Source organism: Astatotilapia calliptera, chromosome 11 (genome assembly GCF_964374335.1).
Source record: "Astatotilapia calliptera chromosome 11, fAstCal68.1, whole genome shotgun sequence".
Classification (NCBI taxonomy): domain Eukaryota; kingdom Metazoa; phylum Chordata; class Actinopteri; order Cichliformes; family Cichlidae; genus Astatotilapia; species Astatotilapia calliptera.
This window is the reverse complement of record NC_137432.1, coordinates 36,485,498-36,510,664: the sequence shown is the minus strand read 5'-3', so window position 1 is coordinate 36,510,664 and position 25,167 is coordinate 36,485,498. Positions and strand designations below refer to the sequence as shown.

Genomic DNA, 25,167 nt, shown 5'->3' with positions numbered 1-25,167 from the left:
TTCCCACCAATAGGTCAGTTGTTATGTTCCAACACTACACCACAAAAAAACAAACTCCTTCATTTAGGACTTCACACTTCTGTTTTTGCGGTCCCATAAACCGCAATGCTACACACTGAGGTACATTAATAAAAAAGAACTCTCAAGTATTTGTTCATACATGACATGGTGTATCAATTCAATTCAATTCAATTCAATTTTATTTATATAGCGCCAAATCACAACAAAAGTCGCCTCAAGGCGCTTCATAGATACAGAGAAAAACCCAACAATTATATGACCCCCTATGTGCAAGCACTTTGGCGACAGTGGGAAGGGAAAACTCCCTTTTAACAGGAAGAAACCTCCAGCAGAACCAGGCTCAGGGAGGGGCGGGGCCATCTGCTGCGACCGGTTGGGGTGGGAGAAGGAAGACAGGATAAAGACATGCTGTGGAAGAGAGACAGAGATTAATAACAGATATGATTCAATGCAGAGAGGTCTATTAACACATAGTGAGTGAGAAAGGTGACTGGAAAGGAAAAACTCAATGCATCATGGGAATCCCCGGCAGCCTACGTCTATTGCAGCATAACTAAGGGAGGATTCAGGGTCACCTGGTCCAGCCCTAACTATATGCTTTAGCAAAAAGGAAAGTTTGAAGCCTAATCTTGAAAGTAGAGATAGTGTCTGTCTCCCGAATCCAAACTGGAAGCTGGTTCCACAGAAGAGGGGCCTGAAAACTGAAGGCTCTGCCTCCCATTCTACTTTTAAATACTCTAGGAACAACAAGTAGGCCTGCAGAGCGAGAGCGAAGTGCTCTAATAGGGTGATATGGTACTACAAGGTCATTAAGATAAGATGGGGCCTGATTATTTAAGACCTTGTATGTGAGGCGCAGGATTTTGAATTCAATTCTGGATTTAACAGGAAGCCAATGAAGGGAAGCCAAAACAGGAGAAATATGCTCTCTCTTTCTAGTCCCTGTCAGGACTCTTGCTGCAGCATTTTGGATTAGCTGAAGGCTTTTCAGGGAGTTTTTAGGACTTCCTGATAATAACGAATTACAGTAGTCCAGCCTGGAAGTAATAAATGCATGAACTAGTTTTTCAGCGTCACTCTGAGACAGGATATTTCTAACTTTAGAGATGTTGCACAAATGGAAGAACGCAGTCTTACATATTTGTTTAATATGTGCGTTGAAGGACATGTCCTGGTCAAAAATGACTCCAAGGTTCCTCACAGCGTTACTGGAGGCCAAGGTAATGCCATCCAGAGTAAGAATCTGGTTAGATACCATATTTCTAAGATTTTCAGGGCCGAGTACAATAACCTCAGTTTGATCTGAATTAAGAAGCAGAAAGTTAGCGGCCATCCAGGTCTTTATGTCTTTAAGACATTCCTGCAGTTTAACTAATTGGTGTGTGTTATCTGGCTTCATGGACAGATAGAGCTGGGTGTCATCTGCATCGCTACCTGAATGAACCTCAACGATTTGATGGTAGGTGGCTAATAGCTGCTGTCACAAGCCACTACAGCACTGCTTCCAGTTTGATTGCCAGATTGGCAGATTTTGGCACCAAGAAGTAGGGATGGGTACCGGTATCCAGTGCCATTATTATGGCATACCTTTCCAAGGGTACTAGGCGGGCCCAGGTACGTACATTTTTTTTAGAGCAGAGCTACAGATTAAAAATGCCCAAGGTGAAGCGGTCAAAGTCTGGCTGTACTTCACAGCAAAAGATGCAAACTCAGCAGCCTGTAACAAGTGCTTTAAGGTGATACTGTGCAAAGGAGGTAACACCTCGAATCTGATGAAACACCTGGCAACGTATAGCGGGTTTTTTTTAAAAAGCCGAGAAATGCACCGTATTTGATAGCTTGCTGCGAGACCTCACTCCAAGCACATCTACTGTGTGGTGCCTGTTACCGGATCCGGAGTTAGCAACATCCTCCAAGAACATGAAGAGTAGAGTCCTGGCCCCTAGCCCTGCCAGTGTAGCAGAAATGATGACGGATGATGATGGTAAATGGCCTGTATTTGTATAGCGCTTTACTACTCCCTAAGGACCCCAAAGCGCTTTACACATCCAGTCACACACTCATTCACGCACACATTCACACATGGCAGCAGCAGCCATTCTTCTCTGCGTGAGTAGCTTAATGTTGTTCGTGTGTAATTTACGTTGAGTAGGCTAACCACGTTATTACATTAATGCACGTAAGGCGAACTAGCAAACACCGTCGTAGTTACATGTGGCTGTCTTCTTGTTTGATGGCAAATACTCCCTTCATGTTGTATCAACAGAAAAGGCTAACTTGGTTATCATTTTGCAGAAAAAAAAGAGACTGCTAAAAATAAAAACATAAGAGGCTTTTGGAAAAAGTTTGTGTTCTCCATTCTTTAAGCACCGGTTCAAGCACCGTTTAAGCACCGGCACCATTTCAAAAGTACCGGTTTGGCACCGGTATCGGATAAAACCTAAATGATACCCGTCCCTACCAAGAAGGATTATTCACAAGAAGAAAACCTTCAGTGCAGGTGCCATGATTGTTTTCTGTGAATTATCCTCCTGGGAGGGCACATTCCAGAAGATTCACCCTAAGGTCCGACAATGCAATGCTCAGTGAAATGGCAAAAATATGCAAGAGCCACATCTTAGACTCTATAGGTCTGACTTAGTATGTTAGATCAAGTTCATGATATTATCTTTAGAAAAGTTGGCTTGATTGCCCTGAGGAAGCTTCTTCTGACTAAAAAGAACATAGTGGTATATTTTAAGTTTGTAAAATTGCATCTGAACAAACCACAAGATTTCTAGAACAATGTCATTTGGACTGAAACATCAAACATCTCCAAAAAGAAAATGTTTGCTCATAAATCATTGCTCCACATGTGGAGAAAACCAAACACAGGATCTCAGTAAACACTTCATACCAAATGGGTAGTACTGTGATGAATGGGTGATGATTTGGAACAATGGATGGAGTCAGTTTACAGTCAAGCATGGACCTTAGTGTTATAGCGCTAGATGTAAGACCATCTGTCTGACAAACAAAGCTTGGCTGAAACTTTGTTGATCCCAAAAAAATCCGGAAATCTAAAACAAAATGATCTGTATACACAAATGCTGTGTATAAGAGAATGCCCACAAAGCTCAATGAGCTGAAGGAATGTAAAGAAGAGTGGGTAAAAATTTCTCCACAACAATGTGGACACCGGTGAGCCTGGTTCTGCGGAGGTTTCTTCCTGTTGAAAGGGAGTTTTTCCTTCCCACTGTGATCAAAGCGCTTGCTCATAGTGGGTCATACGATTGTTGGGTTTTCCTCAGCAAGTATTTTTGTAGGATCTATCTTACAATACAAAGCACCTTGAGGCAACTTTTGTTGTGGTTTTGAGCTGTATAAATAAAATTGAATTGAACAATGCGAGAGACTTATTATACTCTACTACATCTCATATACTGATGAGGTGTGCTCAGTAACTCACTCAATTCTAGAACCAACCTTTGGTGCCCCCCCCCCCCCCCCAAAAAAAGCAACAAAAAAACAAAATACAAAAAAAACATTCACTCTGTCTACTGTGTGTCACTACCTATGATGGATTCCCCAAGGCATTTGCAACTGCCTGAATTACTTCAATAACAAGTTACTAAGTGACTGGGTTTTTACAAACACTCATTTCACAATCACACTCCCCTTTGTTTCCCTGAGGAAAGATCAAATACAATGATGGTAGAATTTTGATGACGGCAAAATTACTGTGTGGTATTAAGCAAACTTACTATTCCTTTAATGACTGTGGATGTAATATGCATTGAGTAAAACAATAATAAAGTGGACACAATAATCCTACTGTCACTGTATTTGTGTTTCAGATTCTGATTTAATCTTGATTGTTTATTGTTATTCCTGGTTTTGGTTCTCTTTATTTCTTGTGTTCTTAGTGATTGTAGTCCTTCCTCCTTAGTATTTATGTTAGCCCGTGTTTAGTCTCTGTTCCCACGTCTACTCGGTGCTTTTCCCATGTCCCATGTTTCATGCCCAGTCACCCTTGTCCCTATGTTCACCGTGTCTCCCCATTCACTGTGTTAAGCTTCCTTGTCCTGTGTTCAGTGTATTCAATTTTGCTTCCTCCCCGTCTTGTTATCATCATCATCATCATTTAGTTATTTATATAGCACTTTAAAAACACACCTGGTAGATCAAAGTGCTGTACAATACTAATATGCACATAGTAATAAAACCAGACATATCAATAAAATTAAAAATAATGATAAATATCAGTTACCCACAGAGTTAAAAGCCAGAGAATAAAAATAGGTTTTTTTTAATGTCAGATTAATCCCAGCTGTGTTTCCCTCCTGTTTCCATTCTCTTGTTTCTCCCCTGTGTATTTTAGCACGGTGTTTTCCTCTGCCTGTTGTCATGTCGTACCCTCTCTGTGCTGTATGTTTCCTCCTTGCTCCTGTGTTTGTTTTCTCATCAGCTCTTAGTTTTCTAGTTTCTTTGATTTCTAGTTTCTGGTCTCCTGAGTTCCTACTGAGCTCCCGGTTATCATGTTTTCTTTCTTGTATCTTGTTTTGTTTCTACATCCTGCCTGCCACAGCACAACCTTGACACCTACTTTACAACTTTTGTGAACAGCTCATTCTGCTCAAAAGCATCATGGAAATCACCCAGTTTTTTTCTGCAGAGACGTACTGTAAGGCAGGCCCCCTTCTGTGTAGATCTTTGATAGATGTTGTTTCATTTTAACAATAAAGATCACTGTGTTTTTTGTGATGTTTTCTGATGCACCGTAACTTGATATACTTATAAATTTAAAAATGGAAAAGCAAATCACATGAGGGAGACAGGACTTAGGTGTTTTGGTTTTAATTGGTTAACAATTACTCAAGAAAAAAAGAAAGAAATATTCTTGTAATTGAGGATGCCAGTGGATCCAACAGTAACCTGTAAAAACCAAGAACATTTTAACAGTCATACATACATAGACACATACATATGAAAAATATATATGCTGCATGTGCTCACCGTAATCTTGATAACTACGTGCAAAACTCTGTAAATACAGGTATAACTTTAGAGGTCGACAAATACTATTGCATTCAAGCACAAACAAATTTATTTGAGTGGTTAGAGATAATATCTAAACCGCTCACCTTTCTCTTGACGTGGTGTGACGTTCGCCTGCATGTCATGACAGGCTGCATTTTTCAGAAATGTTGCCACGATGTCAGAGCTATTACTGCTGCGAGCTTGAAAGAAAAATAGTTACCGAAAAGTAAGTTAGTCAAGAAAGTTTAGTGTGTGCATTCAGCAGAAAGCTGGAATTGTGTCAAACATTTAAAATAACCAAAGGTTTAAATTTTTATTGTAATTTTTGTCATCTTTAAGATTGGTTCTCTAGTGCAGCAGTTAACACACTTACAGTAATCACTTGGCTGACTTAATATTTCTGACATTTGATTCAAGCACAATGCTTCATTTTGTTTAATCATTTATTTGCATTTAACTTCTAATTCTTTAAAATAGCTTACAATACAGCATGTGTCTATGCAGGGAGTCTTCCGTTCCTTTCTCCTTGTCTAGTGGAGGCTCTATTTCCTGGAAAATGATGCATTCGGAGCATTCGGCCCACTTGCCACTCCATAGTAGGTTCTTGCGCTGTGGCCTTCCTGTAGTAAAATCACAGAAAAGAGCAAAGCAGATAATGACTGTGATATCAATTTTCTCTTCTAATGAAACTTCTAATCAAACTTTAGCTTTAAATAGGGTCTCCGTGTAAAAATCTAAATTTAAGAAGCAGAATTCTGTCAGTTTTGAGCTAAAGTGCTGCAGAAAATGCTACTTCAATGGATCAAATAAACAGAATTCTACAGTGGAAATTGGGCCCTGGGTACATTAAAGCATAGAAAAACAGGGTGACGGGGCTGGTCAGTTAGAAAAGCTAAATCTGAATTTAGTTATCTTGTCAACTCTAATAAGAAATTACTGATTTGTCATTAAAGAAATTGTCAAAATCCTAAATCACAAGAACATGGCTGTGACCTAAGGTGGAATAAAATAGTGCATTCAGTAGAGTCCCATTGTGGTTTCCCATTTAATGTGGTATTATAAAAATAGTCCATAACAGGTGGCAGAAATTTTCACTTGTCCCTATAATGTGCCAGGGTTGATTTTTAAACTTTACAGTCATTTCAGGTGCTGAATGTGGGACTTTCTGCCTTTATGCTGTTGCTAACCACTTTTTTGTGATGTAGACTCAATTCACCATCAAATAAAAGGACCAGCACATTTTTAAAGTCATTTCTGGGGCACTGTAGTTATTTGCAGTGTTTATGTTCACTGTCAATTTATTTGTATAGCATGACGTGTTACAGCAAAGGGGATTCACAGGGACGAGAACATAAAATTCTCTTTTGGGCTGATAAATACAATACTCTGGAAAGATATTCATCCCATTCCTGGTGTCTTTTCTTTTTGCTTTTTTTGCACATGCAGTTTTATTTAGATCAAAGAAACTATAAATTTTTATGGGCATAGACAGCACGAGTTAAACACTGAGAAGAAGCTGTTTATTTTTGCTGTTTTAAAACTAAAAGAAAATGATGACTGACTTTCACACTTTTTGACCAGCTTCGTGTGGATGGGTCAAGACTTTTTTTTGTAATTTATGTGTTACAATGAAAACTGTCAATTATATGTGTTTGAAGTAATTACAAGTAATTTATAGAAAACCTTGGTTTCTTTTGCATTACTATCAGACTCGAAGGGCCTATAAATCAAAGTCTGAACAGTTCATTCCTATCTGAGGTCTTGTCTGAACTGTTGCCCTAAAATTGAACCCTGAGGAATGTAAGGCCATTGAGGTGAGACAAACGAGTCCTTCCCTCACGAAACAAGCAAAAAAACGAAACAAAAAAACACCGATTGCAAATACATGCTGCAAATCCCTGTGACATCAGATATGCAAACCCACAGTCTGTTGAACAGGATACTGTTGGTGAAATGGTCACAAATATTTTCCCTTTTAATGGGTAAATACATCACAGAAGCCAGGGGGTTTGTGCTGATATTAATCACTTTGCTCCTAAAACATGAAACAATCTTTCACAGAAGTGACTTTCACCTTACAGCTCGGTGAACTTTACACTTGTCCTACATTGTTAGGTTCTTTAAAAAAAAAAAAAGGTTATGGTTTGGGTTAAAATTCAGCGGAATACAAGTGGTAGACATGAGCTTCTTCCAAATCACGTTTGGGCTCACTCTTTGAGACGGGTCATTTGTGGGAGTCTGGTTAGAGCTGCTGCTCTACCACATCCAAAGGAGTCAGCTGAGGTGGTTCTGGCCTACTGATCACCACTTAGGTGTTGTGCTTCAAGCATGTCTCAGTCAGAGTCACAGTGACTTTATTTATCCTCAAGGGGCAATTAAGATAGATACTTTGCCAACTGCACATACAATACACAAACATCACATTGGGGAGACAGGTCAGGCTAGCAATGGACGGTCGACCGCACGAGCAGCGACCCGATCCGAAACAATGGAAAGTGCACAACACGATGAAAGACAAACGAACTCCCCCCAGACTGAGCTCCAACGGGGAGATCAGTTTAATAAAAAAACACCTCAGCACATGACACATGAATCATCACATCTCACAACATAGAAGACATAAGCTTTGAAGGCGTTTGGAGGGGGTGGGGGTGGGGGGGGGTGAGTGTAGGTCTCTGTCAGTGTACATGCGTATGTGTGCGTGTGTCCGTGTTCAGCTGAGAGAAAGTGTCCCTTCACTCAGTTAGGCAAAAGTCAACAATCTTCGGTCGACGCGGGTGGCCTTGACTGAGGGAGAGGGAGAAAGTGTGACCACCTCCATCAAGAGCCAGGAAAGAAAAAAAAAAAAAAAGAAATGTCTGACCAGGAGGAGATCCCCTGTGGGTGTATGAAATGATCATTTGAGGCTGATGTTACGGCCCCTGGCCTTGGAGGAAGTGGGCCGGCCTCCCTGTAGGGAAACCCAAGTGTGCCAGGACCTACAGACGATTGGCTGGCTGTTGACCTGTGATGCTCCAGGGACCAATGAGTGACTGATTGTACCCACCTGTGACTACAAAAGGCTGAAGAACTTTCATTCAGTGGACACTGCTTTGGACTGAATGTGCAGGTTGTCCCTCAAGCTTCTGTCTTTGTACCATGCTTGTTGAACTCTGTTTAAGGTGTGGAATTTTGCCTGAATAGCCTTCAGTCGTATTCCTGCCTGTGAGGCTAGACCTAATTTGTACCTGTACACGAGAAAGTTCTTTTGTGTTGGCCAATTGCCTAGTGGTTTGCTATCAGTTTTCAGTTCTGACTTTTTTGTAATAAACCTTTTTCTTAAACTGATTCCCTCCGTGGTGGCCTCATTTATGTTACCTTCCCTGTTGCCTAGCAGAGCCGGGACATAATGGGATAATTAAAGAAAATCTTGGTGTACCAGGATAATGAACAAACATTAAAGTCCACTTTACAACAAGTGTTATTACCCAGATCTACCAATGGCCACAGCTGCTTTGGGGAAATACAGGGTTTAGTGGTATGCCCAAGGAGATTTCAACAATTGAAGGAGCCTAAACATCTGACCTACTGCTGCTTCAACAACTGTGTCACCAAATGATGTGACACATAATGAAAAACAACTTGTGAAGAAATGAAAACTAGGTCAGTGCAGCTGTTAAAAGTTATTTAACATGATATGCCACAGTGCCACAGTAGGTGGTTAGATAGGCACACATTTTGCCACTTTTAAAGGGCAAAAAAGTCCAGCTGTAAAGGCAGGAAGTAGTTGATGATGATAGTAATCATTTTGGTACCATAGTCGCAGATTACCACCCACATCATTATACTTGTTGTCATGGTCCTGGGTCATTCTGACCCAGTATTCTTTGTTTCCTTGTGTTTCTGTAGACTGTGAAGTTCATTTGTTGTTTTTGGAGTTATTCTATCGGTCCTAAGTTGTTTAGTTTAGTTTATCATCATGTCTGTGCTCTCCCTCGTGCTCCTCAGTGTTTTTCTCTTCCCCTCTGGTCTGTGTCTTTGTGTATTTCCTGTGTTATTGTGAAGGTCTGGTCTCGTCATGTCTGATTACTCCCAGCTGTGCTCTCCTTCTGTGTCTCATTCCCACGTTATCACCTATGTGTATTTAAGCCTTGTATTTGCCTCTGTTAGTTGCTGGTTCTTCTGTGATGTCTCCCCGGGTCTCCCCGTGTTCCGCTGCATGTTATCTTGTGAGTTTTGGCTTCAGTTTCATGTGTTTAGGTTTTCCCAGTTTAGTTATTTCTTGGTTCCTGTCCTCCCCATCTCCACTTAAATAAACTCACTCCTCATCCCAACCTCTGCCTGAACATCTGCCGACACAGCAGTGACACTTTTTTAGGTTTGTTTTTTTGAGTTGGCCACTGCATGACAGCAAACTCCACACTTTCCAAACAGTTAGCGCACACAGGCCTAAACAGAGGCGCTCATGGTCAAAGTGCAAACTGACTCTAACCGTAGAAAAACATTTAAAATATGAAACAAAAGCAGATTCTAATCTGCGAACACATGTATGAGCTCTTCCAATCAATCATTGTACAATGGACAACAAAATACAGTCCTCAGTGCAAATCAGTGCACCATTGCTCGTCATTGTAGCCAGTTGTCAACTTTCTACATAGCCTGGACCAAATCTGTCTTCTGGCAATGAACTGGATGCAGAATCAGAAATGCTTTGATTCAGAAATGGGCAATATGCTGGGAGGAACTGCATCATCATACGAGGGTGTACTGCAAACCGCTTATTGACAAGGTGAGAGTGGTGCAACACCACATTCTCCAAAATAATTACAAGATTGGCATGACCGGCCTCAACAGCCGTCTCTCCTCAGGTGGGATCAGCTTCTCACAAAGTGCGTTCAGGAATGTTATGAGGCGCTCGGTGTTGTACGGGCCAATAGTGGGGATATGGCATAGGACACCATCACTGGGGATGGCAGCACGCACGGTTATGTTGGCGCCCCTCTGTCCTGAAACGGTGAAAGTGGGGCTGTACCCAGTGGGGTTCTTTCCACATCTCCTCTTTTACAACATAAATGGAGACACGATGTGCCCCCAACTTCAAGCCCCATTATTCTCTCAGTAAAAAAGGACAAACTTACAATGAAAGGTGTCTCCAGTTGACTCTAACTGTATGATATGACAAGGCATTACAGTATAGTAATATTTCCACATATTTTCATCTGGCCTCCTTCACAGCATCAGAGTTCCTTTGAGATGGAACTGCTGCTTCATTTCCACATGGTTACTTCTTAGGACGCGGTCAGTAGTGGTCAGGCTTATGGCATTGTTTGTAACGACCATGTTCACAACATGCAGAGGATGGCAGCCTTTGGATTCTATAAAGATGTATAGTAAGTTGTAATGGGAATGAGGAAACAGTTACACAAAGTATATCACTGAAGATATCTCTGTATATACTGCACAGCAATCTGTTCTCCAGTCAAAAAATTCTGACAACGAATGCAGCAGTGTTTCTGTCTAGAACAAGCTGTACTCTTTGTCCAGCCTCTAAGTAAAAGGCCATGATTGATAACATGATCAACAACAGCTGCCCAAATTTCTTCTGAAACTTGGGCCTTTCCAACTACACCTGCACCCCTCTACCTCTTACTCTCACTCTCATTTGCCTCAGACCGCCTCCATCCGTGCTGGTAAAGAACAACACAGACGTGCCACCTTTTAAGTCCTGCAGACTGAAGAGTATTGTGATGGCTCTTGGCGAAGGCGGTCACACTTTTCTCCTGCTCTCCCTTATCTTCCCTGCTTAGCTTCTTATGTCTTTGTCTTGTCTCGTGTTTTTACTTTTCCCTGAAACACTCTCTCACAGTCTGTTTCTAAAACCTAAAAGAGAATTATGGATTTGATCAACTGGTCCCTGAATGCTATTGACACCCTTTTCTCAACGAGAAGTCCGAGTGTCCTGGAGGTACTTTCCCTGCCGGATACACGATGGACGGGTGGCAGACATGGAGGGTCGTGTGCCTGGCGGGACTGTCGATCGAGGACGCTGAAGATATCAACCTATTCGGAACCATGATAACAGGGTTCTTGCTGATCGGAGCTGGCTTGGCCCTGGCTTATCGGAGAATTAAGAAAGCGGAACCGGCTGTTCAAACCCCCCCAAGGCTGCTCGCTGGGATTGAAACGATGGGACGAGGTGCAACTTCGTAGAATGGGCTCACTGAGTGCAGCATGGATAAGACCTTGGAGAAGCTTACGGCTGTTGTGAATACTCAGAATAAATTGGATCACATCTTGGAGCAGCTCACTGCGGTCGTGAGTTCTCAGAATCTGCTCTTTGAGCACAAGAATGACAAGACCATGGAGCGCAAGTTTGATAACATCATGGAGAAGCTCGCGGCTCTCCAACAGGAGATGGAGAGACCAGTGTCAGACTGTTAAGAACAGCTTGAAATTCTCATGAGTTGTTTGCACTAAAGAAAAATCACCATCATAATGTGGCTATCCCTTTGGTGCCAGCTGTGGTCTCAAGGCTGGAGCCGAACAAAAACTCCCTGATAATGACTGTTTAGACTGTTCTTCCCACTCCATGCAAGGCCACCTGGGTTGGCTGGCAGTCTGTTTACTTAGCCTGGCAGGGCGAGGGACAATGTCTCAGCTGAACTATGGACACGCACACACATACACTTACACTGATAAGCACTCACTCATCCCTCCTCCCCTTCCAAATGCCTTCGACGCTTCGACATTTATGTGCTTTCTGTGAGAAGGAGTTTTTTTGTTTCCTGGTCTCATGCTGTCCTCCCAGAAGCCCAGCATGAGCAGAGGTCTCTTATTTTCCTCTTGTACTTTCCCATTGTAGTGCACATTTCAGTGTTTTTCTGTAATGCAACCGTTCTCTGACTTGTATCCCCATGTGATGTCTGTGTTGTGTGTGTAAGGTCGGGGGGCGGGTTCATTCCACTGCAGGGCAACCTGCCACTGCATGTGGCGAATAAAATTTGAACTTGAACTTGAACTTGGAGTGTCAAACAGGTGCCTTAGGGGTTTCATACATATTTCTGTTTGGTTACTACAGCTAAAACAGTGGGGTTTGGACTACTTGAATCACATCTGTAATAACTGTTTTGCAGTCTGGTGGGAAAATGTGTCAATTCAGTGAAAAAATTGTTAACATACTTGCTCTGCTGAGATAGTGATGTTAAAAACTGAATGGATCCCAGTTTTTTTAGGCAGGTCAATGCAATCAAGAAAAACTGTAATATTTTAGAATGAGATCGAGTTGTTTGATACTTTAATCCACTTAACCCAGTATTCTCAAACATCTGCATTAGGTAACAGAGTTAAGACGGACTTTTGCGAGATCTTGCAAAAATCCGTCTTAATTTTTTTTTCTCCCGTGTCCCCTGCGGGGCTCCGTACAAACGTAAGGAGTGTAAAACTATGTGTCAAATTTTAGTGGGACTGTAAGAAGTTCTGCATTTGCAGGAGCAAAATTTGACAGTTGGCTGGTATGATACGCATTCTGTGTACTGAATTGTTCTTTGCGTGTGTGTGTGTGTGTGTGTGTGTGTGTGTGTGTGTGTGTGTGTGTGTGTGTGTGTTCATGTTAGATAAGCAAAGCTGTGACACAGTGAGTGAACTGTGTAGCTGGGTCATTGATCGTTATGGTGATAGCACAGTCAGGAGTGTGCAGAGCATTACTGCACGCTGCTATCTGTTTTGATCTAACTTTTGAATTTTCAAGTTGACTTGACGTCTGTGTTATCTTTTACTATAAACTTTCTACAAAACAAGACTAATGATTGACGGCTAAATTTGAATATCAGTAATTTAATTTGCAAAACGTAATAAATGTACTTTTGTCTGTCTAAAGTAAAGCAATTATATCAACACAGATTTAATTGAGAATTTCAAATAATGAAAATGTGTTTGCGTATTCATCTAAAACATTTATCCATCCATCCATCTTCTCCCATTTATCTGGGGCCAGGTTGCAGGGGCAGCAGCCTAAGCAGAGAAGCCCAGACGTCCCTCTCCCCAGCCACCTCTTCCAGCTTGTCCAGTGGAACACCGAGGCGTTCCCAGGCGTCTGCCCCGGGGCCTCCTCCTGGTGGGACATGCCCTGGAGACCTCACTCAGGAGGTGCTTAGAAGGCATCCTTGTCAGATGCCCGAACCACCTCAAGTGGCTCCTTTCGAAATGAAGGACCAGCAGCTCTACTCTGAGCTCCTCCCGGATGGCCGAACTGCTCACCCTATCTCAATCACCCTTCCAAGGAAGCCCATTTCCGCCGCTTGTATCCGTGATCTCGTTCTTTCGGTTACTACCCACAGCTCGTGACCACAGGTGAGGGTAGGGACCTAGATCGGCCAGTAAATTGAGAGCTTTGCTTTTACACTCAGCTCTCTCTTCATCACAACAGACCAATATAGCGTCCAGATCACTGCAGCTGCAGCACCAATCCGTCTGTCAATCTCCCGCTCCCTTCTCCCGTCACTCCTGAACAAGACCATGAGACACTTAAACTTCTCCACTTGGGGCAAGAACTTGTCCCTGACCCAAGTGGGCACTCCACCCTTTTCCGGCTGAGGACCATGGCCTCAGATTTGGAGGTGCCAATTCCAAAGCGAGCTGGAGGCCATCACCCGATGAAGCCAACAGAACCACATCATTCACAAAAAGCCGAGATGAGATCCTGAGACCACCGAAGTGAAAGCCTTCTGCCACTTGGCTACGCCTAGAAATTCTGTCCATAAAAGTTACGAACAGAATTTGTGACAAAGGGCAGCCCTGGCAGGACCCATCACCCACCGGGAACGAGTCTGACTTATTGCTGGCTATGTGGACCAAGCTCTTGCAACAGTTGTATAAGGATCGAATGACCCGTAGCAATGAGCCAAACACCATTAAAATTAGAAAAGTTAGAAAAAAATTTGTTTTCTTTAACTTCATCAACAGTTCTGCCGGTGTTTTCTTCTTGCCTGCACTGACATTTTTAAGAAATACTTAGAAAGGGTAATAGAAAGGGTTTCCCCAAACAGATAACAGCAGGACTCTGGGAAGCTGCTGCATAGTTTGTTGCTGTATTTGTTGTCAGTTTGTTTATTCTTTTTTATTTATGAGCACAAAGTTACCATCTTAAAAATCTAACTTACTTTGACCTGTGGAAACCCATATTTACTGTGTGTATTATAAGCATCTGTGTAAGTAGATGGTGCTGCAGATACCTTCCAGTTCCAAATCATTGCTCTCAAGATTTATATGATAGGTCCAGGTCTGCTTTATGCAGTTATCCCCCCTGAAAAACAGTGAACATGGCAATTTTTATAAATGCAAGTGAAACATAGAAGAAAGACTTTCGTTTCATTCTGAAACATGCACTGACGACTGTTACATTTTCTACACATCACTTCCCTAATTCTAGTATCTATTTGTGCTTGTGGGGTTTCTTGTTTCTGTTAATTTCTCCTGTTCTGACCATTCCATTAAGCAGTTTCACGCACGTGTTTATCCATTTCGTCAAACTCCAAAATCAGGAACACTCCACTGGAACATTTCTATTTTTTAACTAACTTGAAAGTAAGTAAAGTTTATTTCACTGTAATCAGAATCACAAAGCGCTGAACAACAATTACAATGCAATATAAACAAAGAACCATATTAAAAACAGAATTTAAGGTTAAAAACAGATAACAAAAGAATCTCAGCAGAAGGTTGGATTAGAGAAAGACTCTACAGAGTCAGCTAAACAGAACTACAGTGGTAAACTGTTTCAGAGCCTCGGTGCCACAGACTGAAAAGCTCTGTCCCCCTTAGTCTTTAGCCTTGGATGAGGGACAGCTAATAAAGTTCGAGGTTGTGAGATAGCAACCAGCAGTGTGTTTGAGGAAAAAGTTGAGATAAATAGTCTGGAGTTTGTCTATTTGCTTATCTGTATGTAAGTGTGAGGATTTTAAAACTCCTGAAATCAAGTGGGAGCTGATGTAAAGGAAATAAAACAGGGGTAATGTGAGCTTGCTTCCCAGAATGTGTCAGGAGTCTGGCTGCAGCATTCTGAATTGCAGGTGTCACAGAGGTGATTTTTCTATGCCCGTAAAGAGGGCATTACAATAATCTAAGTGCAATGACACAAGTGAATGAACAGTTGTTGCATTTCAGAGGAGGAAACTATAGCTCACAGCTTAGAAATGTTCTGTGCTGTTAAGCTGACGTGCTTTTTCGGGATACGATTTTATTAAATAATTGTGTGCATCACATGTTTCAACTTGCTTTGATGCAGGTGATTTCACAATTTCACAGGTGATTTCATTTAGCTTCAATGTCCAGAGCAGGGGTAGGCAACTCCAGGCCTCGAGTGCTGGTGTCCTGCAGGTTTTAGATCTCACCCTGGGTCAATACACCTGAATCAAATGATTAGTTCATTACCAGGCCTCTGGAGAACTTTAAGACAAGTTGAGGAGGTCATTTAGCCTTTAAATCAGCTGTGTTGGATCAAGGACATCTAAAACCTGTAGGACACCGGCACTCGAGGCCTGGAGTTGCCCACCCCTGGTCCAGAGAATATCATTGAAGTGGGTTATTTATGCTTTTCATTATTTGCATTCATATACACTCACAGGCCACTTTATTGAGTATAGCATGATTTTATTGTGCTGGACCCCTTTTTACCTTCAGAGCTGCCTTAATTCTTTGTGGCATAGATGAGTCCTCAGAGACTTTGGTCCATAGTGACACAATAGCATCACAATTGCTGCAGATTTATTTACATCCCAAAGGTGCTGTGTTGGATTGAGATTTGGTAATTTTGTGAAAGGCCACTAGACTGCAGCGAACTCATCATCATCATGTTCACTAAACCAGTTTGAGCTGATCTGAGCTCAAACACAGTGTGCTATCCTGAGGCCTTCCCCAAACCACAGCTTCAATTCACCCTCTTCAGCTTTTCTGCCATTACCTACTAGAAACACTGTCAAACCTAAATGTTGTCTGCAGTAACTGAGACTCATCAGACCTCAACATCTTTCCAGTTTTCTATTACCCAGTTTTTGTGAGCTTGAATTTTAAACTTAGCTTCACATTCAGAAATTCTCTTCTGCATACCCTTTGAGTTTTGCAAGAACATTTCATTTTTTTCCCTTACATCGAGTTATTTTATTATTATTATTATTATTATTATTTGTGAAAAAAGAAAACTGGCATACTGTACTTGCGGGGATCAACAGTCACTTATGGGGACAAAATGCTCGTCCCCATGAAGACATTTTCAGACTCAAAATGTGGTTTTAATGTCAGGGTTACAATTAGGTTATGGTTAGGTTTAGGCTAAGGTATAGGGTTAGGGGTTCATTTGTAATGGTTAGGGTATGCAGTTATGGAAAGCATTATGTCAATGAGATGTCCCAACAAAGTTATCCAATCCAATTTTATTTATGAAGCACTTTAAAATACCCAGCACAGGACCAAAGTGCTGTGCAGAAAATAAGTTGAAAAAAATAGAATAACAGAAAACAGGAAAAATAAATAAATAAAACACATAATACATAAAAATTAAAACAGCGCTATATTAAAAAAGAAAACAACATAAAACAGCATAGAATCAACTAAAAACAACTAAAATAAAACGAAAAAATAAAAACCAACATCTCATGTGGTGTCAAAGGCCAGAAAGAAATGAAAGATTTGAAAATGTGTGTGTGTGTGTGTGTGTGCTTGAACTTGCTGCCTCACATGCGCATGTGTCCAGTCAGCAGCAGTGTGTCGTTTGCTCTTTCCTCCATGGTGAAGACAATGTTGTCCAGCACTCTGAACTTCTGGATGTCCGCCTCTCTGTGACTGACTGCAGCTTTAAAGTACCATGTCCCCAGATGCTGCAACAGACACACACAGAGTGTGACATGACAGTGCGGGGTAGCAGTAACTGTATGAGAACGAAAGCTATTTAAAATAGCCCACGTCAGAAGACCACTTATGGAAAGACCAGAGGGAGTAGGAAGTGCATCTTTGTGGTTGTACTTAATATTTATCTCGGTAAATCTCCCTGCAGTTGTAATAAGTGTGAAATACCAATCCTGTACAGATAAGATGCACTTAACCAGAACATTACGCAATAAGGTCAACAGTAAATCCCGTCGTACTGAGGTTATTATAAAAAAAACCCTCAGACCAGTGAGGGAAGTGCCTTTGGTATTTTCATAAATCTAAACCTCTACCTTTGATTTTTACTCTCACCTTCTGCCGGTCGATCGCGTTCACAGACAGCATCTCAGGCTCCAAGCAGGGAACGATGGTCTGATACAACAAAGTGTACAAAGACAGAACAAGAGAGAAGACTTCTTTTAACATAGCTGCAGTCTAAGTCAACACTTTGTAGTAATCCTGATCAAAATGCCCGGAAACTCCCAGGATTGTCTCTGAATGTGTGCAATACTCCAACAGACCACTTTATCAGTGTGGGTGGAGGTAAATGATTAATCTGCACAGCAGCATTACCCCTGAACTTTAAAGGTAAATAATAGGTTGGAAATGGGATGTTTGCATCCATGAACATAAAACTTCAGCGTCAGGATAAAATACATTTATAGGAAACTGAGACATTTATTCTCACAGGTATTCTTACTCATCCAACACTTTCTGAAAGGAATAAACTCGCTAAAAACTCACCATCACTGACTCATCATCATATGTAGGAGGTGTTTGTGGCTATTTCTAAACTGGAACCAACCAAATTTTCTCACGAACATAACAAACAACAACCCCAAGTTTTAACTTTGTTTGTGTTCATCCTGCCCCGCGTCCCACACCTTCTGTCAACACACACACACACACACACTAGGAATCATTAACTTCCTGTTTCGTCTTCCCATACTAGGTTTGGGAGAACTAAATTACTGAATTATTAAGAATCACACACGGCTCTCTCAATCAGGTTTGCTTCTGATTTAAAAAAAAAAAAAAGTCAAGAAAACAATTGTATCAAAAAACAAAGAATATTTAGTTTAAGGCTATTAACAAAACAATAATCAATAAATAACAAAACTAAGCAAACATTCCCTGTAAATGACCAGTTTTAAAGACTATGAATAATTGCCAAAATATTTTGAACAGCTAATTGAATAACTGACCTTTTCATGTCTCATGTATGAAGAAGTCTCTGCTGTGTGTTCATTTGAATTCTGCTTAGAGCTGTGTTCCACACCTGCTTCCACAAGGTGGAGTTGTTACACCTAATTAACTTTCTCCAGATAATTCACACTTCAAAGTAAATAAGGAAAGTTTTTTTCCTACATCAAAAATCACATCACATTAGTTTCATTTCAATTTGGGTTTTTTTTGCATACGGTTACATAATTGCGATCAAATTATGTTGTTTCCTACAATAAAGTGATGATAAACTATAATGAGTAGAGTATAAAAACAAGTCAGTTAAACTTCTGGTCAGTTTGGGGAATTTTTAATCGGGTTCAGCCGCTTTGGTGTTAATGAAATTAAATGCAGGTGCACTAGAGGGAAAACAATGAGAAAGCCCCAAAACAGGATTGGTTTTAAGGGTGGAGGACATTTCTCCCTCTGCATCTTTTCTGACTGTTTTTACACTAGTCTAGCTTTTGGCTAGGGTCACTGTCACTACTGGTAGCAGGAGGCAATACAAGGATCCTACAGAGTTGTAAGTTAATAAGTACACTAATGCAGTGGGCTCTGGGTTCTTCCTGGAGCACAACAATGCCCAACCACTTGTTGCAAGAGTATGTAGGCAGCTCCTGGTGGATGAAAGAACTGATACCATTGACTGGGCCCCACACTCACCTGACCTAAGTCAACAGAACACCTCTGGGACATTATCTATCTGACGCTGCCAGGTAAAGCTAATATTATGAGACTTACGATGTAGAAAAACTGATTTTTATGTATTTGTTTTCAAGTGTGAATTATCTGGAGAAAGTTAATTAGGTGTAACAACTCCACCTTGTGGAAGCAGGTGTGTAACACAGCTCTAACTCAATTTCAAAATAACACACATGAACCTCGGTGATAGACTGTCATTCCTGCTGTGTAGATAACCAACCTGATTTGTTTTCTAAATTGAGATTTGATGCATTTTTAAAGTTTCATTTTATAACCAGTATATTTAGACATGCTTCAAAAAAGTTTTGACATCGAAATAAAAGAATAATATTGTGCAATGGTGAAAAAAAATAAACTGGGGGAAAAAAGGTGAGATGTTCACTGAAGCTGAGCAGTAAATACAGGGAAGGCTTCTCCACATTGACAATAGGTCAAAGTTCATGTACTTATAAAATACCCCACATACTGAGTGATGTTTTTCTTGGGGATTAAATACATATTTCACTCAATAAAACTATTATATAGTGTGTTTTTTCTGGACTTTTGATTAATTATTTGGGCTCTTTCCATTAAAATGAAACTGAATTTTGGTCTCTAAGCTTGTGAGTCTGAGGCTTATACAAGAAATGTTGCACAGTTAAGCTGTACTAAGAAGTGGGAAAATGTCCTTTACCCAAACAAAAAGAAATCCTCCTGAATAAAAGAAGGTCCATAAGGGATTAGTGTCAGAGGCCAGCTTAAAGCCAGCGTGCATGATGGTGTTGTTTCACGTCAATGAAAAACCATGTAGAAACCTAGATCCATCCCTGAAACTGTGTTGTAAACAAAGGATTTGTGTAAGTGGTAATTTTCTTCTACCCCTCAGGAGAATCACACATATTTAACCAGACTTTGTTAGTTCTATTACCTCGCTGTCAAATCTTGCGCTTCAATGTAGCTGCTTCATTGTTACAGGGCGGCTCGTCTCTTATTGTATCGTCTCCTCTACTGAGTAAATAAATAATCTACAACAGTTGTCTCCTCAGTTTCCTAATGCTTACAGGGTGAATAGATTGAATGCTTACAGATTAAACAATAAGAGAAAAAACACTTTAAATTGTTTTAATTTTTAATCGTAATCTTACTGACAAACACGCATAGCTTGTTAACAGAGTGATCCTTGCACAGAGCTTAAAAACAGCTTGGAGGAGAATGTGCAGACAGGACGGTGTGAACAGTGAGCAGCTGGCCTGGGTAGGAAAATAAAAGTTTATATAACGTACTGAAGCGTGAGGCTGTCAACACTGGAAGGAAAGCTATAATCCCAAAAAATGCAGATATTGTGAACTAACGTCATTAGTTTTCCAAGAATCAGACAGCAAGAAGTATTTACTTAAGTGAATTTCTAGTAGCCCAACTTTCCAGTAATGACCATTACCAGAAAGGAAAACAGATGTAAATTCTTACTGTTGACAGCAGTTTCATTTCTGTCTGTAATTATAGTGAATCTATCCCCCTGCTACAATACAATTAGTTACTAGAGAAAATTTTGACCCTTCTGCAGGGTTACTGGAGCTAATCTGGATATGTGCAGCAGCTTCTTGTTCCCTCCCTCAGATGGCCAATGCAGATCCATCTACTACTCTCCTTTCAGGACTGATACCAGCTCTCCACTCTCCTTCAGCTCCTTGACAATGTCCAAACCACCGATAAGCTCTCCTTTCACGTAGAGCTGAGGGTAGGTTGGCCAGTTAGAGTAAGTCTTGAGCCCCTGCCGCACTTCTTCATCCTGCAGGATATCAAAGGTGTCATAATCCACCCCAGTACCGTTCAAGAGCTCCAGTAACTGCCTGCTGAAGCCACATCTGGCAGCCTCTTTCTTGCCCTTCATGAACAGCATGACTGGACTCTGATTGATGATGGTCTTCAGTCGGTGCTCTAAGGTGACAGCCTTCGGGCAGGTGTTCTCCAGCTCTCCGGACTCAGCCAGTTCCTTCACTATGTCCAGTCCTCCCACCAGCTCCCCGTTCGCATACAGCTGGGGGTAGGTGGGCCAGTTGGAGTAGGTCTTCAGCCCCTGTCGGACCTCCTCATCGGACAGGATGTCGAAGCTGCTGAACTGGATTTTGTGCTCTTTCAGCAGCGCCACTATCTGTCGGCTGAATCCGCAGCGGGGCTCCTGGGGTGACCCCTTTATGAAGAGCATGCAGGGGGCGGCGTTAAGCAGCTTCTTCAGCCGCTGGTTCAGATCTGCGCCGCTGCCCTCAGCGGCTCCACCGGGACCCTCGCTCACCGCGAGGCGCTGCACTTTCTTAGTCAGTTCCGGAGCGTGGGCCCCGTCCAGACTGTCCACTTTCTCTCCCCCCTTGAAAAAAAGGAAAGTGGGGACGGAGGAAATTTCATACTTCTCCGACACCTCCGGGACCGCTTCCGCCTCCAGCTTCACGAACGTAGTGTGCGCATGTTCTTTGGCTAGTTCGGCCATCACCTCGTTCATTTGGCCACACTGAGGAGCCCACGCCGCTTGGAAATGCACCACGGTCAGGCATTTTCCAGCTTTGGCTAAGAAATCTTCAAACTGCTGTTGGGTAGTCGCCTCCACGAGATTCGCCATTTTTCTTTCCTTTCACCCTCTGCACGCGCAGTGGTTCCGGTGCCGCCTAGACGTCATATCCGCGTAGCCTGGCAGTTTCTGGCAAGTACCAGAGAAGCTACAGGGAAGTCGTTTGCATGCTAGCTGATGATAAGAAAACAGCTGCATACACTGGATACGTCGAGAGGATAGTAACTTTTAAGGTAACTGTTTAACGACACGGACTTAATTAAAACTAAATTTCACACTGTCTCGGATTGCTATGCTAATTTTAACGTTCCGTTTTAGTAGCATTAGCTAGTTAGCTCAAAGTTAGCTTCGTTCGTGACGTCTGCCAGGTTTCCAAGTTAAGCAAAGCTAATTCATGCTAGCAAACCTTTGGCGGCTAAGTAAGCTACTGTTACATGTAATTTCTGTTAAATAGAAGTAGAGTCAAATACCACAGTTCTAACAGTTAAATTAATAAAAGGCTTAAATAAAGACAATGCAGGTCGGTGTCTGGCCCAGCATGAAGCAGCCTCGGTTCCTCGGCTAACTACTCAACATTACGATGTTACCGAGCACAAAGTCCAAAACAACAGGAGCAAGTGTTTAGCTGATCGGACTCAGCTGTTTCCTTCGGTTTTACATCGGTGGTTTGTACAAAAAATCGTTGCATGTTTTTGTTGTTGGTTTTAAGGAACATGCAACTGAAGTTTTCTGCACCTGCGGGTGGCACTACTTTCTTTATAAATTCATATTCTGTGTAGTTGTCAAGACAAGTAAGATGGTGGCGAAAAAATATTATTTAGGTAAACATTTCAAACGAAATGAGAGGGGAAAACAAGACACACCTTATCCTTACAACCATGGTATAAGCATAATGCATCTTCTGCTTATTTTCAAGGCTTTGCAAATCCGGTGATAATAACTAGTTTGTTAATACGCATGAAAATTATAACATACTTACATGACATATGACACTGTGTTAAAGTTTAACAACAATTAACTCAAAATGCAGAAGTAGTGTCTGAAAAACTATGGAGTCCCAATAATCCAGTAGCCTGTAAAATCACCCTTAGCATCATTACATTGAAGTAATGGTTTTCTGTAAGACATCAGTTTCTCACATATCTTCTCCTACGTGTTACATTGTCTACTATTACCATGACCTTGATCACAAAGCATGTGTGTTATGTGTAAATGTGTCCTTTGAAATAGGGCTGTTTGATATAACGATATATATCGGATGACGATATAAAAACGTCTATCGTGTCATTTTACACTAACGTTTGTTTCGTGGTGTCGCAAAATAAACTGTTTATGGCAATATTTTTTTCATCGTTTTGATGGTCACTGTATGGCTATATTAATTTCTTACAATTCTCTCTTTCTCTTATATTTAATATAACCACACTATAGACGGACAAGCGCCTGTTTTTATGCGTGTCCGCTTGTTTATGTTCCACATAAACCTTTCACAATAAAGCTCAAGATCCTGTTGAGACTTTTCAAAATAAACCGAATCACGTGAAAGAGCAGATTGTTTACGAATGAGAAGTAAAAAAGCTAAAAATAAATAAACCTTAGACTCAAACGTTAGTCTTTCTGAGATTCACAGAATTTACAGAAAATGTTACATTTTTGTGATTTATATCGTTATCAACGATAGAATTCTTATATCGGGATATCAGATTTTGGTCATATCGCACTGCCCTACTTTGAAAAACTAAGTACACACATGATTCAGTAGCTTATTGAAACACCTTTACCAGCATCAGCTTGAAGTAATCTTTATCTGTATGATATTATCAGTCTCACTCTTCTTTACATATGGTTTGTGCTTCAGTTCATTGAGATAGGCAGGCATTCATTTATACAAAGCTCTCCTGTCAATTACATCAGATTGCAGTATGAACTTTAGATTTTGTTTTGGTTTGCTCATTAAAACACCTTGATTCTTTTCTTTTTCAGCTGTTCTGTTGTAGACAAGAGTTAGTTATTGAAAAGATGCCCTCGTATTTGTCTCTAGAATACTTTGACATACAGAGAAATTTATGATCCACTCACTGACTGCAGGTGCCCACATCCTAGACTGCAAAACAAGCCCAAAACATCACCCCTCCACCACATGCTTGACAGTTGGTATAAGACGTTTGTGCTGATATGCTGTGTTTGGTTTAATCCACTGCCATGTGTATTATGGCCAAGTATCTCCACAATTGTCTTGTCTGTCCAAAGGACACTGTTCTTGTAGTTTGTTCAGATGCAAGTTTGCAAATCTAATTGTGTTAGAGAGAGATGGCTATGGCCATTTTTGTCAGCTTGTTCAGTCTTTTAATAAATTTACTATCATGAACTTTAACATTTAAAATGATAAGTGAGGAAACGGTATTTTGCCACATTAGTGCCACAACATCATGAGTGGTCCACCAATAAAGAGGAAAATAACTGAGAAAACAGTAGTAGAGGAAAAATTACTGTTAATAAATAAAATAGTTAAATATTGTTAGTTATTATTACAAGAGGATGCACATATTTTTGAAAAGAAAAGTATTGTAGTTAACATTTTATGGTGGTTTTGTTTTTTTTTAGTTTTGCTATAGGTCGATACAGTGTTTTGCTTCCTTATGTTCTACATTTCTGAATATATATGTTTTTTACCTATGAGTTACAACAACCACAATATTTTGTAGCTATTTTGATATATTCTTTTTACATTTTATAGACCCTGTGAGTAAACATTAACACATTAATTGAGAATAAACATTATAATTGGCCATAGCTGTAGGAGCAGTACCAGTTGGTAATTACTGGCTGGCACATCAGGTTTTTACAGACCCTTTGAGTCAGCAAGAATCAAATGACAAAAGATATGTTTGTGATAATTTAAGTGAGAGTCTTTGTTTTATACTGTAAATTGTCCTAATTAGTCCCAAATGTTCCATTTGACATCTCACAGAGATGTTTAAAAGTAGATGTTTATGTTAAGAAAGAAATATGAGAGGATTTCAAATCATCAAAGTGTTTAAACTCTCACATAACAGTCATCATATTTACCTTAAGAATCCAGTTTCAGCTGAGCTATAAACACTGGAAAATACATCTTTCTGTTACAGGAACACAATGGAAGAACAAACTGCTGACATAGAGGTGACGGTGAAAACATTAGACTCCCAGAGCAGAACCTACACTGTTGGCGCTCAGGTAAGTACACGCATTGCAAACTCAGGAGGAAATTCTCAGTCTTAGTTCATCTTTCCTGTGGCGTTACTCATGTCTGTTCAATCTTTGTTGTAGCTGACGGTGAAAGAGTTCAAGGAGCACATTGCCCCATCAGTGGGTATACCAGTGGATAAACAGAGGCTGATCTACCAGGGCAGAGTGCTGCAGGACGAAAGGACTCTGACAGACTATAGTAAGCAAATAAAGAATGAAATGCAGAACTAGATTGTCACTTGTTGGTCTTTGTACTTCCTCTTGGAAAGTAGGAAATTTGTTTTTTGGGTATTTGGTATTACACAGAGAATGAATTCTTAACATTTTGGTTACACTTGGTTACAGATAAATTTGAATTTACTATGGTGTTTCAAGAGTTGCTGCTGCTTTTTAAAAAGATTTGTGTTGATTATGTGGGCCATTGCTGAAAAAGAATGTAACAGCTATGTGTAATTAACTGCAAGATGTATTTGGCAGAAAATGAGTGTCATTTTGATAATCAGTTACAATGTTCTCCACAGAATCCAGTCGTA

At 40.8% G+C, this 25,167-nt stretch overlaps 3 protein-coding genes across 8 annotated transcripts in view; 1 reads left to right on the top strand and 2 right to left on the bottom strand.

Moving 5' to 3' along the window:
- Positions 1 to 182: 182 nt before the first annotated feature.
- Positions 183 to 17,484, bottom strand: LOC113031596 (apolipoprotein M). Of its 4 annotated transcripts, none has more exons than XM_080308533.1 (7): positions 17,251 to 17,466; positions 16,750 to 16,889; positions 14,250 to 14,320; positions 5,523 to 5,660; positions 5,145 to 5,240; positions 5,017 to 5,044; positions 183 to 429 (listed from the first exon to the last, which is right to left on the bottom strand). In XM_080308533.1, exons 1-6 carry the CDS (start codon positions 17,362 to 17,364, stop codon positions 5,031 to 5,033), a joined length of 573 nt encoding a protein of 190 aa, XP_080164659.1. In that variant the 5' UTR covers positions 17,365 to 17,466; the 3' UTR covers positions 183 to 429; positions 5,017 to 5,030. The 4 variants fall into 4 exon arrangements, with proteins under 4 accessions (XP_080164659.1, XP_080164657.1, XP_026039587.1 ...); XM_026183802.2 differs by lacking the exon at positions 183 to 429 and adding an exon at positions 4,842 to 4,935 and having other exon boundaries at positions 17,251 to 17,484; XM_080308532.1 differs by lacking the exon at positions 183 to 429 and adding an exon at positions 4,842 to 4,935 and having other exon boundaries at positions 5,017 to 5,062.
- The window catches only part of bag6 (BCL2 associated athanogene 6), a 24,867-nt gene continuing 15,269 nt past the window's right edge, over positions 15,570 to 25,167 (top strand). The window contains exons 1-3 of one of the 3 annotated variants that reach the window (XM_026183799.2): positions 15,570 to 15,593; positions 24,535 to 24,622; positions 24,716 to 24,833. In XM_026183799.2, the coding sequence (XP_026039584.1) occupies positions 24,542 to 24,622; positions 24,716 to 24,833 (199 nt within the window). In that variant the 5' untranslated portion in view covers positions 15,570 to 15,593; positions 24,535 to 24,541. Of the gene's footprint in view, positions 15,594 to 18,855; positions 18,879 to 21,500; positions 21,640 to 24,534; positions 24,623 to 24,715; positions 24,834 to 25,167 lie in introns of those variants that run through there. The other 2 variants (XM_026183800.2, XM_026183798.2) reach the window with 2 other exon arrangements.
- Positions 19,955 to 21,568, bottom strand: glrx3 (glutaredoxin 3). Its single transcript, XM_026183801.2, has one exon. The coding sequence runs from the start codon at positions 21,455 to 21,457 to the stop codon at positions 20,483 to 20,485; it is 975 nt and encodes a 324-aa protein (XP_026039586.1). The 5' UTR covers positions 21,458 to 21,568; the 3' UTR covers positions 19,955 to 20,482.